Source organism: Schistocerca americana, chromosome 2 (assembly GCF_021461395.2).
Source record: "Schistocerca americana isolate TAMUIC-IGC-003095 chromosome 2, iqSchAmer2.1, whole genome shotgun sequence".
Classification (NCBI taxonomy): Eukaryota; Metazoa; Arthropoda; class Insecta; order Orthoptera; family Acrididae; genus Schistocerca; species Schistocerca americana.
Window position 1 is genome coordinate 700,902,786 of NC_060120.1, and position 14,590 is coordinate 700,917,375.

At 43.0% G+C, this 14,590-nt stretch overlaps 1 protein-coding gene across 1 annotated transcript in view; it reads left to right on the plus strand.

The window, feature by feature from the left end:
• LOC124594353 (rho guanine nucleotide exchange factor 12) overlaps window positions 1-14,590 on the plus strand; it is a 1,115,193-nt gene that overhangs the window by 809,108 nt on the left and 291,495 nt on the right. Inside the window, exon 20 of the mRNA XM_047132720.1 lies at window positions 9,770-9,845. Within this exon, the coding sequence (XP_046988676.1) occupies window positions 9,770-9,845 (76 nt within the window). The remainder of the gene's footprint in view (window positions 1-9,769; window positions 9,846-14,590) is intronic.

Below are 14,590 nucleotides of genomic sequence, written 5' to 3' on the forward strand. Positions count from 1 at the left end.
ATACTGATTTCTGTGCAGCACTTACGTTACATACTCCGCTGTTGTACATATATGCTACAAATAGTTCTGACCTAGACACCCTTTACTCAGTGCAAGTTTTGTTACTTGCTCTCTGTTGACATCGTTCTACTTGCTGCTCTGTTGAAGAAGCTTGCTGTTTCTCTACCACGACAAACAATCTCGCCTTCCCATTCCCCCCACCCCCACACGCACCGCACAAATATCTCCTTTGACCGTTACATGGAAATAAGTCCCACGGTTCGCTAAACAGGATGACATGCTGGAAGCAGTACTGTGCAGCGTTTCTATTGTATGCTGAAATGTGTTTTTAGTGCTGCAGGCAGAACGACAGTTTTACCAGCAGTTCAGCAAGGGCACATGTAGAACAATATCAACAATAACTAATATAACATACAGCGAGCAAAAAGCTGATTAGGTTGGAATGTTTTGTAACTTACACATTCAGTAGCAGATAAGGTCACTTGAAAGAGCTGCATACAAGTGAACATGTGTGTTTTGGACCGCATATAATTGCTTAATAAATTGAAGCGAAACGCGTCTGGAAAACAGAAATATTGCCATCATTCAGTGGCATACAGACTGTCTTAAACTAAAATTCGTTACATTATACGCATCACATTGAAAATGCTTGTTCTCTTCGTGCCTCAGCTGTTCGGTGGCCAAGTTTCCTTTCCATACAAGGCTACACTCAATATAAATTTCTTATGAAAAGACTTTGTAATACTGTAACTTCATGTTTAACGTTAAGAATTCGCTTTTTCTGACGCTTTTCTTCCTACTGTCAGTCTGCAGTTCACTACTTCTGTTATTTAGCAGCCGAAATATTAAACACCGTTTATTACTAATCTTACTTCGTCACCTTCACCTGATTGAATTCGATTACACACCATTACCTTCGCTTTGCTTTGTTTCGTCGATATTAATCTTAAATTCTCTCGAATTTGGCCGTCCTTGTATACACGTGCTGCATGACGACGACCCAGCTCATTTTGCACAGGGTGTTTCAAATTTTGCCCCGTCTATTCTCGTGAAATGATTCCCAGAGGCCACTTTCTCTTTCCGTGAATGAAGAAATGCAGAAAGGGAACTCAAGTTAAAGGAGAACAAATACAAAACTGCAAGGATTGCCGACCACATTGTATGATGGGAACTTAAAACCATTGAAACGGTGTTCGTCCGTTTCTGCGTGTTCATCTTACAATGCGACGCAATCGTTCTATCTGTGCATGGCTTGACTAAGACTGTGGTTGTTGAAGAGTGCATTTTAGCTTTTCGGGAATCGTTCTAGTTGTCATTATGGAAATGCCTACGACCAGTGATTTATTCATCCGAAGAAATGCATAGGTGCCATGTAAGGAAAATAGCAGTGGTAAGGCACCATTTGATAGCCCAAAGAAACAGCGAGTGCGATTTGTCGTGTGCAGAATGAGATGGGGCGTTGTCGTGACCGTAAAAAGAAAGCCTCATTAGAGGCTACGATAGTATGTTCGTGGACAGTATCATGACAATCCCCAAAAACACTCAAATTGCCGATTGTGGTTTTATCTTCGTCTTTTTCGGCGGCGATAAATCCACATGTTTCCATGCTTATTTTTCTCCTTTGTCTCGGGGTCATAGTCATAAACCGAACACTCGTCCGTGGTGATACGAAGCTAAAAAAAGTGTCACGGATTTTGTTGCCACAGCTCAACATTTCAGTAGTCTTATTAAATGAGTGTGAGCAGACGCAGAACCCAGGGGGCGACGAGGATGGTACTTTCAGTGAGTTAGTTTCCTTGTAATTAAGCAAAATAAAAGCAAGCAAAACGCCGCGTTTTGAGCCAGACGAGCCAAATGGTATGAATAGGCAGTCGTGTCATCCTCAGCCAATGGCATCATTCAGATGGAACATGGAATGGCGTAGGGTCCGCACACCGCTCTACCTGCCGTTGTGTGCTTTCTTGACCTGCGAGCCGCTGCTCCTCATTCAAGTAGCTCCTCAGGTGGCATCACGAGGTCGAGTGCACCCCTGTAGAGTCTTCCCATATAGGAAAACTCCCTGTCAGCAATGGGAATCGAACCCAAGCTTTCCGCGTAGCAGTCAGACATGCTGATTACTGGGCTGTGGAGGCGAACTCTGTAGAGTTAAGTAGCTTATTAATGTACATATTTCCACACAACAACAGGGTTTATGACGAGTTAAGATATTTTTTGGGTATAAGTAGTTGAAAATCTCAACTAAAGAGGTGAGGTTGACTTCGTGAAAGCACTGTAAGGAGATGAGACTTTAGTAGAAGCCCATCTAATTCGCGTAAGACATGTACAATATTGTACCTACTGTGTGTGTTGCCTGGGTAGTGTGTTTCGTGTCGTGAGAGCACATAGTTTGAGTGTGTTAGCGGAAGACGGTGGTAGCGGGTGCGCGGCGGCTGAGAGATGGTTGGGAGCAGTCGGCGGAAGTGCTGACAATCTGAGCAGCCCTCTAAGATCATTCCTAGATGATCCTGTCATTTACCGTCATGTAAAGTCATCATATGATAAAAACGCATTTCATAGTGATTTATACAAGATATCTGTATGGTGCAAAAAGTGGTAATTGATTCTAAAGCATGAAAAATGTGAATTCATCCACAGGAGCACTAACAAGAACTCACTACATTTAGGTTACACGATAAATAGCACAAATCTAAAGGCAGTGAACTCAACTAAATACGTAGGGATTATAACTGCACAGACCTATATCTCTTACGTCGATCTCTTGTAGAATTTTAGAACATGTTTTTTGCTCGCGTATCATGTCATTTCTGGAAACCCAGAATCTACTATGCAGGAATCAACATGGATTCCGGAAACAGCGATCGTGTGAGACCCAACTCGCTTTATTTGTTCATGAGACCCAGAGAATATTAGATACAGGCTCCCAGGTAGATGCTATTTTTCTTGACTTCCGGAAGGCGTTCGATACAGTTCCGCACTGTCGCCTGATAAACAAAGTAAGAACCTACGGAATATCAGACCAGCTGTGTGGCTGGATTGAAGAGTTTTTAGCAAACAGAACACAGCATGTTGTTATCAATGGAGAGACGTCTACAGACGTTAAAGTAACCTCTGGCGTGCCACAGGGGAGTGTTATGGGACCATTGCTTTTCACAATATATATAAATGACCTAGTAGATAGTGTCGGAAGTTCCATGCGGCTTTTCGCGGATGATGCTGTAGTATACAGAGAAGTTGCTGCATTAGAAAATTGTAGCGAAATACAGGAAGATCTGCAGTGGATAGGCACTTGGTGCAGGGAGTGGCAACTGACCCTTAACATAGACAAATGTAATGTATTGCGAATACATAGAAAGAAGGATCCTTTATTTTATGATTATATGATAGCGGAACAAACACTGGTAGCAGTTACTTCTGTAAAATATCTGGGAGTATGCGTACGGAACGATTTGAAGTGGAATGATCATATAAAACTAATTGTTGGTAAGGCGGGTACCAAGTTGAGATTCATTGGGAGAGTGCTTAGAAAATGTAGTCCATCAACAAAGGAGATGGCTTACAAAACACTCGTTCGACCTATACTTGAGTATTGCTCATCAGTGTGGGATCCGTACCAGGTCGGGTTGACGGAGGAGATAGAGAAGATCCAAAGAAGAGCGGCGCGTTTCGTCACTGGGTTATTTGGTAACCGTGATAGCGTTACGGAGATGTTTAATAAACTCAAGTGGCAGACTCTGCAAGAGAGGCGCTCTGCATCGCGGTGTAGCTTGGTTCAAATGGCTCTGAGCACTATGGGACTGAACATCTATGGTCATCAGTCCCCTAGAACTTAGAACTACTTAAACCTAACTAACCTAAGGACAGCACACAACACCCAGCCATCACGAGGCAGAGAAAATCCCTGACCCCGCCGGGAATCGAACCCGGGAACCCGGGCGTGGGAAGCGAGAACGCTACCGCACGACCACGAGATGCGGGCTCGCGGTGTAGCTTGCTCGCCAGGTTTCGAGAGGGTGCGTTTCTGGATGAGGTATCGAATATATTGCTTCCCCCTACTTATACTTCCCGAGGAGATCACGAATGTAAAATTAGAGAGATTAGAGCGCGCACGGAGGCTTTCAGACAGTCGTTCTTCCCGCGAACCATACGCGACTGGAACAGGAAAGGGAGGTAATGACAGTGGCACGTAAAGTGCCCTCCGCCACACACCGTTGGGTGGCTTGCGGAGTATCAATGTAGATGTAGATGTAGAACTTAAATTGGAACGATCACTTAGACAATGTTGTGGGGAACGCGAACAAAGACGGTGATTTATTGGCAGAAGACTTAGAAAATCTAACAGATCTGCTAGAGAGACAGCTTAGATCACGCTTGTCCGCTCTCTTCTGCAGTATTGCTGTGCGGTATGGCACCTGCGTGGGATAGGATTGAGGGCATCGAAAAAATTCAAGGAAGAGCAGCTGCTTTGGTATTATCGCTAAATGGGAGTGTGTCAGGGATATGATACGCGAATTGCGGTGCCAGTCATTAAAACAAAGGTGTTTTTTCGCTGCGGCAGGATCTTCTCATTAAATGTCAGTCACCAACTTTCTCAATATGTGGAAATATGTGGAATACGAAGGGAGGAGTGATCATCATAATAAAATAAGAGAAATCAGAGCTTGCACGGAAAGTGTCCGTTTTTCCCGCGCGCTATTCGACAATGGACGGTAGAGAACTAGCTTAAAGGTCCTTCAGTGAAACCTCTGCCTGGCACTTAATTGTGAAATGCAGAATTATTGTGCACCTGTAGATGTATCAGTGTGTTTCGTGCAAATTTCAACCAGGAACAACCGTTCGCCATATTTAGTCTAATTTTTTGGTGCCTACCGCGATATCCCCGGCTGCCATGAACGTCTTCAGTTATTTATCCACGGGGCCAAGATTCTAAAATTGGGGCTTCTGTTATAAATGATTAGTGCTCTGGGAATTGTGTGTGGCAGTGCTGAAAATTGGCTCTCAAAATTTCGATAGTTACCTGCTCAGAATTTTTCTTCATTTTTTTTTCTTGTTCTCTTCTAGTGCAAGAAGAGTATTTATTCTTAGACACTAAGGAATTTCGGTACAGAAGTGTACAAATGAAACTCATATAGTGCTGGATGGCCGTCTTCCCCAGGGTTTAGTACGATATCCTTGCCATGTAAAACTGAATGTAGGCTCAACAAACCTTGGCACGTAGTTTTTTTTGCCTACAGACGTGAAGTAATGTACTACCGTTATGAAATTATGCAGCAGGGAATTGGGGATGGATATTAGGCGCGTGTACTGCAGTCATGTTTGCGTCGTGCTCTGCGTTCAACTGACTATTTATGTAGCTCAGTACCTAAGGGCCGTTCGAAAAAGGAACGGAGAAAACGTAAGGAATTACACACTGGGGTGACAGAAGTCATGGATTAGCGATATGCATGTATACAGATGGCGGTAGTATCGCGCACACAAAGTGTAAGAGGGCAGTTCATTGGCGGAGCTGTCGTTCGTACTCAGGTGATTCATGTGAAAAGGCTTCCAACGTGATAACGGGCGCACGGCGGCAATTAACAGACTTCGAACGCGGAATGGTAGTTGGAGCTAAATGCACGGGGCAGTCCATTTTGGAAATCATTAGAGAATTCAGTATTCCGCGATCCACAATGTCAAGTGTGTGCCGAGAATACGAAATATCAGGCGTTACTTGCCACCACAGACAACGAAGTCGCCTACAGCCTTCACTAGCGACCGAGAGAAGCGACGTTTGCGTAGAGTCGTCAGTGCTGAGAGACCAGCAGCGTTGCGTGAAATAACCGCAGACGTAGGACGAACGTATCCGTCAGGACAGTAAAGCTAAATATGGCGTTTATAGGCTGTGGCAGCAGATTACCGATGCGAGTGCCCCTTCGTAACAGCACATCGCATGCAGTGCCTCTCCTGGCTTCGTGACCATATCAGTTGGATCCTAGACAGCTGGAAAACCGTGGTCTGGTCAGATGAGTCCAGATTTCTTTTGGTAAGAGCGCGAGTTGTCAACAAGGCACTGCGCAACTTAGTGGTGGTTCCATAAAGGTATTGGCTATGTTCGAATGGAATGGATCCTCCGGTCGAACTGAACTGATCACTGACTGGAAATGGTTACGTTCGGCTACAGGAATACCATTTGCACACATTCATGGAGTTCATGTTCTCAAGCAATGATGGAATTGTTATGGATGACAATGCGCCATATCACTGGATTGCAGTTGTTCGCAGTTTGTTTGAAGAACGTTCTGGACAATTTGAGCGAATGATTTGGTCATCCAAATAACTCAATGTCAATCCCATCGAACATCACAATCACTTCCAGAAATGTAAAGTCCTGCAAAAACCTGTATCCTAGATTTCAGAGGGGGAAAATGGCCCCACTTGTACCCGTGTCCCCGCTCCCGTTGCTGCTGCTATTATTTTGAGTGAGAAACATAGTTATGCGACTTACGGAAAAATCGGAAACCAGAGAACATGTCCTCGATGAATAGAGGTCGGCCTTGCCGTTCTTCGATTGGTCACTAAATTTCGTCTTCAAACTCAGATCTATGATCAGTATTTGGCAAGAACGTCTTTATTTCTTCCTATGAAATAGCATTTCATGAGTGCGTTATGGAATGTCTTGTTGATGGAATAATTTTCGGTATTTTAACTGATGAATGCACTATTTCTCTAATGATCACTATTTCACGAATGAATTGTTAAACTGTTGGTCAAATACTTTCAGGAAACTTGAATCCATGCCACACAGAGTACAGAGACTTCGGCTTGGTGTCACTATAACATCGACAGACATTCGGTTTACATGCAACAGGCTGCATATCGTTAATTTTTTCATCGTTGCTAACTTCAGATATACTGTGAGTATATCATCGCATAAAGGAAGAGATGCTTCCCATTTACTTTTCTCAGTGAAGTCTCCTTCGTCTCCATTATCGCCCCAAAGCCACTTTGCTGCGTCATCCGCACTCGCTCCTCTCTGCGCGTCATCTCCATACAAGCGGAAACAATACGAAAAGCGCAATCATTAGTTCGCGTCTAAGAGCGTAGTCTGCTATTATATGAAGCAGACCACGAGCGTAGGGGCCGATGACCAAGCAGTTTAGTCCCGCGTCCCTACCCCTTTTAAACCAACCAACCACGAACGCTCGTCGCTCGTTGATAGTTAGAGGCGCTACGACATTGGAACGCGTCAGACTTCGTGCGACAGCATACCAGCCGAGAAAAGTAACAAAAGTACAGAACGACGTCCGACATAGAAGCCAAATCGGAAAACGAGTGACCGAAGAGACCCGACAATGAAACATCAGGGGTTAAATGCTTCCCATCTCGGCAAGATCCGTAACATGAAATGTATATGCCTAAATGTATGAGCAGCCTTTTGTCTGCCAACAATAAGCTTCTAATATTGCTTTAGAAATATCGTTTGAACAATGGAAAAACTTCTAGAAAGATTTAATTTGAAATTAAAAGATAAATTTCTGTGCTATTGCTCGGATGCTAAATACTATGGAGTCTGCTCACTCAAAACTTTCAAAACTGTTTTACAAAAAAGATCTAATTCTTAGCGTAAAGATACTGAAAACCATTTTGGGACGGTTGAGCTGATATAAATAAGGAACAGAAATTTATAACACGGAACTTGGGTCATTAAAATTTACATAACACGAAGATCACAACGTGCCAGGAAGGCTACTACTGTGACTGTCGATTAAGGGGTCTAGCTTTTGCGCCATACTCCGGATATAATCTGCGATTCCGCTAAGTTAAACGAATGCCTCAATCTCAGAAGACACGATACACGGATACAAGGTGCTCTCTACCGTACTTCATCTTTACGCGCTAATCTGCAAACCAATGCTTGTATTCATTAGTTTGGCGGGGTTGAGTTAGTAGTAAGTGTACCATTTGACATTGCAAGTGTGTAGTTCGTATTACACAAGGTCTATAAAAATGCTGGGTGGTGTTTATATTAAGATATAGAAATAAATCGTGCTCTTTCTTCCGGAGAATTTATGTTTACAGCGTAACTTCAGTGTTTGTATTGATAGCTTGAGTTATGTGGGGGAAGGAGGGGGCAATTAGGTTTAAACATATGTAAGGACGAGTTTTATCAGCTTAAAGATGTTGGACGCAGTTAGCGCGAGAGTAACACAGTACGAAGTACTTCGTTGTGTCCTTAAGATACAATATGAATAACAAGGAGAAATAAAATCAAACCAGGTGTGCCCTGAAGCGACTACGTCGTAAATCACTCCCAAGATGATGACGATTGATCTAAGCCATGAATGTGTTAGTTTTCAAATGTAAATTGGCTTTACCCTCAACGATCGGACTGTACCGATACATTTGGCTCATCGGCCGATTAGGAGTTGCATTTTGTCGAATTTCGATTACTCTCTGTCGCTTTTGGAGGAGACTGGAGCACGTTTCCCTCGGCACACGGAGCAGCGTGTAGTCGTGTGCTAAAGCTTGTGTGCTTAGGCAGGAAGGGTCGGGAAGCGACGATGTGCGAGGGCGGCGGAGGCTGAGATGCCTTCTTCAGCGGTGTCCATGTTCCACCGGAAGAGGAGCCTCCCTGCAGGGCTGCCCAGCTCCAGCAGCGCCAAGTGAGTACCATTGTCTAAGTGAAACACTGACTGCACCATTACTGCGGCGGACAGTGGTATCAAGCTTTAATTGTCACTTTCAAAAGTAAACTTCCATGATGAATTTTATGTTCGTTTGTAGTTGTGTGTCTCCAGTCCTGGTACACATCGAAGCGGTCGTGGCACAGTACGAAAGCACACCGCTAGATAAGCCAAAACGATTTGGCGCAGCTCAATGTTGAAGGGAAGATAGGCTGAGCTATTTCCTTTTGGTTGCTCTAGCAGTGTGCTCCCGTACTGTGGCGCGACCATTTCAATGTATTCGACGACCCCAGACAAACAAAACGTTACGTAATTTCATTTTTTGAGGTGATAAGTAAATCGAGGACTACCCCTGTTGTGGTGTTGTCATCGCTCGGAACTCTTCACCAGCCAGCGAAATTTCTGCAAGAGAAGCTACTCGTTTCTGTTGACTTCGACAGCTAATGGCGCTGCACACTGTATTGCTATAAAGATCTGATACATTCAAGGAAAAAGTTACAAGCATTACGATCTGACCATAACCACCCCCTACTAGCACCTTACCGATACCTTGTTGAGTTTCATAAAGTCCGTGCGTTAAGACTGCGAATTAACTCGAGTTCCACGTGATACACTGGCTGGTACATCTTTTTTCTCCTCTATTGCCCAATTTCAACTTTATTATGATTTTCAAGTGTACACGCACATACAGTTTGGGAACTAGTTCTGCAAGAATATGTAAAGAAGTATCAGCTGGTGGTCACACCAGAAAAAAGAATAGGGCTATAGTAAATATGACACAGGGTGAAAACAGCCGAAAATTTAAAGTTCTTTGGGAGTATAATATAAGAAAATAGAAATAATAAGTCGGCAAGTTATCATCCAAGGAAAGCTGATAGCTTTGTGAAAGTGTCAGGAATAATATGGAAAACAGTTCCCGAGAAAAGTAAAAGAATATAACGAAGGTATTAAATACTAATTCTGAGGTAAGAAACTCTTGCGAGAAAAGATGTGTGTTGTCACTAATTTTTTATGTAAAATTGTTTTCCAAAAATTTTAAAATTGGCAGCATTTGTAGCTATCAACCTGATTGTCGATATTATCCTAAAGATTCGCTTTGTCTGTTTCAGCACGCAACATGCTCCCCGGAAACCGTCCAACACGACCATCAACAGGTCGGAGAGCTACAAAGAACGCGTTCAGAAGGTGAGTACACACTTCCGTTGCTATGATAATTGGCACTTCACTACTAATGCCACGTCCAGTTATGGATGCAACGCGAACTAGTCTCAGGACTACAGTGTTTTTATGCGAAACTTTCACGTATATCTCCTCCTCCTACTACTACTACTACTACTACTACTATGTATGAATACCTTATCGAGTTGAGTACTGTCAGAACGTTACTACACGGCGTGAGATGGCAGTTTGAGTTATGTACTGAAAACAGCTGTCATTCGGATTTCCCTAAAGAGCTCTGAGTGAAAAAGCTTTGCGGTTCAGCACAGTTCCATTCTTGGGTGTCAATAATGTGGCTATTGACGGAAATTGGCAATTCCGCGCTTGCTTAATGAATTCCCGATGAAGCCACCATTGACACAGACCGATAGACTGACCTGGAAGTAACGCAGCACATAAACATTTTTCCACGTTGCGGAAATTAACGCCGATGCACGGAAAGCCACTTTCGATAACCTAGAGGGGTCACAAATAGCAAACTTTCCTATATGTGGAGCAATATACTGTTTCGGCAGCGTCTAGTTACTGATTCACTGCTTCGAAACGCTCATAGCTTTCCCGGCGCAAAGACTTCACATTCAGAAGTGCGATTCCGGAGGATCTTCAGAATGCCTGTCTGCGGCTACCATAGTCTCGTCGTTCGATAAAAACCTTTCCCAGCGATAAAAGTGCTTATATGTAAGAGTACGACGATATTTCTTTCAGTTTGTCTACTAAAACTATCGCTATCCTCTGATGTCTTAAAATATGTCCAATCATTCTTCCGTAGTAATTCCTTATTTGTTGTTAATTGTCAGCTACCTTCTGCAATACCACGTCACAAACGCCTCGCTACTCTTCTTTCCCATTTTCCCACATTCGATGTGCCATTCGATACAGTTCTTCGCTCCAAACGTGCATTATCAGAAGTCAGTCTCCAATTAAGATCTGCGTTTAATAGTAGCAGACTGTTTGTGGTGTGGTGTGGTCACTTACCTGCTGTACTGTGCCATTTAGATCCTCTTTGCTACGTTAGTCACGTATTATTTTACTTCCAAGGCAGCAGAATTTCTTCTCTTCATCTATTTCGTTCTCCATAATTGCGATCCGTTTATCGCTAGTCTCATTTCTGAATCATATTTTGTTTGTGACGTTGGTATAGGTACTTCAGCTCCAGTTAGTGACGTTGGCTTGGTGCACATTATAGTGATGATAATCGTGTCACTGAACTTACGTGGAATCGTCTATTTACCGAATATCTGTAGCATTTTCACCAGTTATTTATTTGTTCCAGTTTCCTAACAGTTCTAATTTTTATTCCGATATAAACCTCGTTCATGTACTGTAGATTTCAAGACACCTTGTCTGATCTGTGAGAACCGTAAATGCAGTTCCATCAAGGGGGGCGTCTAGAAATCGTGTCTAGCAGCCTCTGCTATCTGCGCCGATACGAAACTATCAAAATAAAAAAAAGATACAGGTGTAAGAAAATGGACTTAAATTTGAATGTCACCAAACTCGGCAGTCCTTTTCCTGAAATACGAAAGTTTCAGCATTTAATTGACAACTATCCTATAGCATACTATGCTCTTTCATGATCTTCTCATCTGTGTGCACAGTTTCAGGAGTTTCTCATGTATGTAATTTTTAAGAGGGCGGCCACGCATTAATTTAGCTACATATTTGTTAAACTATTGAACACAGATGAACGAACTCCTGATAAGCCTTTATCCACTTCGGATGAGCTTCCATAGGTAACAAACTACACACCCGCATGACACACACACGTGCACGACACGCGTGTGCGCGCGCGCGTGTGTGTGTGTGTGTGTGTGTGTGTGTGTGTGTGTGTGTACCCTGTTTAGTACCGAATACACTGACCCATAAACACCACGTCAATCATTAACAGAGAACTCAGTCATCCTTATCCAAATCAGTAAACTTTCCATGCTATTTTATTTCTTCCTTAGCTTCAGATCCTCTTCATGGAAACAAACCCTCAGTTCTTAAAACCCTAGCTCACACAGAAGTCATTAACGTAAAGTCGACCGGCCCTTCGATGCAGCGCTCTTTCAAGCAGAGGCATGACAACGGCTGCTGCATTGGCAGTCCTGACTGAATTTGACACCGGAATTCAGATACCGTGCAGGCACGTTCCGACGGTACGATGGATTTCAGTTCGTGTTGGGCTGTTATCGTGTTTGTCAACTTCAGTCTTGGCAACTCTGATTAATGATATTCTGGCAATATTTAACCAGTATTTCTGCCGACAACAATATGAAACACGTAATTTTTGACAGTTGGAAATAATTCGTAGGAAAAATACCTACGACTAGGGCAACCGAAAAATTTAATTACGTAAGAACATTCTCCATTTTATATTTTCTATTAGGCGTACAGTGGCTTGTTGTTAATGCTGATGAGATTTCTTCTCAGATAAATAATCTTTCATTCTAGTGCATTTCTTTTTCTGCATCCATTTCATACTTATTCTGCATCCATTTCATACTTATTCTGCATCCATTTCATACTTATTCTGCATCCATTTCATACTTATTCTGGAGCACATGTTAGTGACATATTAGGATGTTGAAGGTACTTCTACCCTCTAGCTTTCGTTGCGTTCTCTGTAGTGTCGTTGAATGCTGTTGATCTGGGTGCTAGGCTCTCCATCCCAAGTGAGCTTAGAACTTCAGACGCCTATGATCTGATCTGGCATTGCAGACAGTGCAGTGCATTGCTGTCACTTCTCCGGAAAGAGAGATTGGATCAGTTATCATTCGATACTGATGTACTTTGACAGTGGCGCTTACCTTAAAATTTGATTTTTCTCTTTGTGTAACAGACCTGTGGGTAAATGTTTCTTCTGAAACACTATCTGTTTACTGCTAGGAACCTGTTCGTAGTACTCCGTTTATTGTGCAACAAGGAATCTGTATTACTTAAATTGTGATAACACTTGTACATGGCTCAGTTCGTATAATCCACGTTCCCCTTCAGATTTTTCTCTGTCGGGAATAGTTGAAAGGCGAATTCTGCAACGAGAAAGTAAACACAAGTGATGAACTGTTGGTTCGAATTGCATACAGTGTTGCCCTCGGAAGAACTAAAAGTGATGTCAGATGATTCGGAAGACGCATTGAGGTCAGAGGTGGCAATTATGAAACCAAATTTTGAATTGAATCGTTTACCTTCGGCTTCACACCTTCTGTAAGTATTTGAGGGGAACAGTCTAGCAGCTGTATGTCTGTGAAGTCTAAAAATTGTACGCATGTTAGGGATTTTTTTATTCGAAGTAGTCTATAGGCCTCTACCACTGTCTAAAAGTAAGCATATTTCTCTCGAAACGCCCGTATTTATTGGTTTCTACTAGTTAGTCTTTCCCATTTTGCTGCGTAGAATGAAATTTCGTGCTTGCACAATCCCTGTGATACAGTTAACCGCTGCACATTGATTCAACTGAAGATGAATTTTTGGATACCATCAGCAGTCGCGTCGCGTCTATGCAAGTCCACGGTTCAGAAACATGGAGCTGCACTTAAATATATACTGCAGTGTTATTAAAGGATTTTCCAGCCACGACCGCTCCGGTCGCAGGTTCGAATCCTGCCTCGGGCATGGATGTGTGTGATGTCCTTAGGTTAGTTAGGTTTAAGTAGTTCTAAGTTCTAGGGGACTTACGACCGCAGCAGTTGAGTCCCATAGTGCTCATAGCCATTTTTTTTGATTTTCCAGCGTTCGTCTTGTGCTTTGATCTACGAACTAACTGGGTATTAGTCGGTTCGACCGTATTTGAACTACTATACTTCCTTATTTCGTTAGAATTATTACAATGCAGATGTGTGCCACTTGCCGAAAACGCTGGAAATCCTATCACAGTAAATGAATACTATTAGAATAAAACACAGTGTCCCTTTCACCCGCAAACACATTAGGGAAAGCAGTGCCTGAGAAAAGCGGGTGTCATCCCCTCTATTCTGCCAGTTGTCCTAGCACCTAATAATCATTAGCAGGCAGGTTTGCGAGACGAATAAGCGTCTTCTGTAAATGTTTCCACTTACTGTTGTTCACAATGAGAATGAGAATGGAGGCGCTGTAACCACTGTCACTTCCAGATCTAATGTGTAAGGGGTAGTCTAACGAGAGAGAGTCAGATGGGAAAATTGTAAGTAAACTGTTTATTATTTCAAAAGTAATCGCCGTAACTGTTAATACATTTATCCCACTGTGAGACAGGACGGTCAGTTCCTTCGTGGAAAAGTATGTGCGTGGCCTACGTAACCATGATTATACCCAGGCGTACTCCTCTTCGTCCGAAGCAAATCGACGGCCACCAGTGTTTCTCTTCAGGGCTCCAAAAATATGGAAATCGCATGCATAGAGATTGGGATTGCATGGACGACGTGTAAAGGATCCACGTGTTGCCAAGCTTGTTTCGAATACCCTGCAGAAGTTTCGCTGTAGAGTCCTTACACATCTTCTATGTTGTTGCCATCGTTCCCCATGCAATTTAGATAACCTTGGAGCCCTGAAGAAAGACATTCGTGGCTACAATCATGGTTTCGTAGGCAACCGTAAACATTCTTCCATGAAGGTATTAACCGTCCTGTCTCACAGTGGCATAAACGTATTACCGGTAACAGCTACGGCGATTACATTTGAAATAATAACCAGTTTACTTACTTTTTCCATGTGTCCCGTTTTCACTCAGCTGCCCCCTTATATGGAAGCGA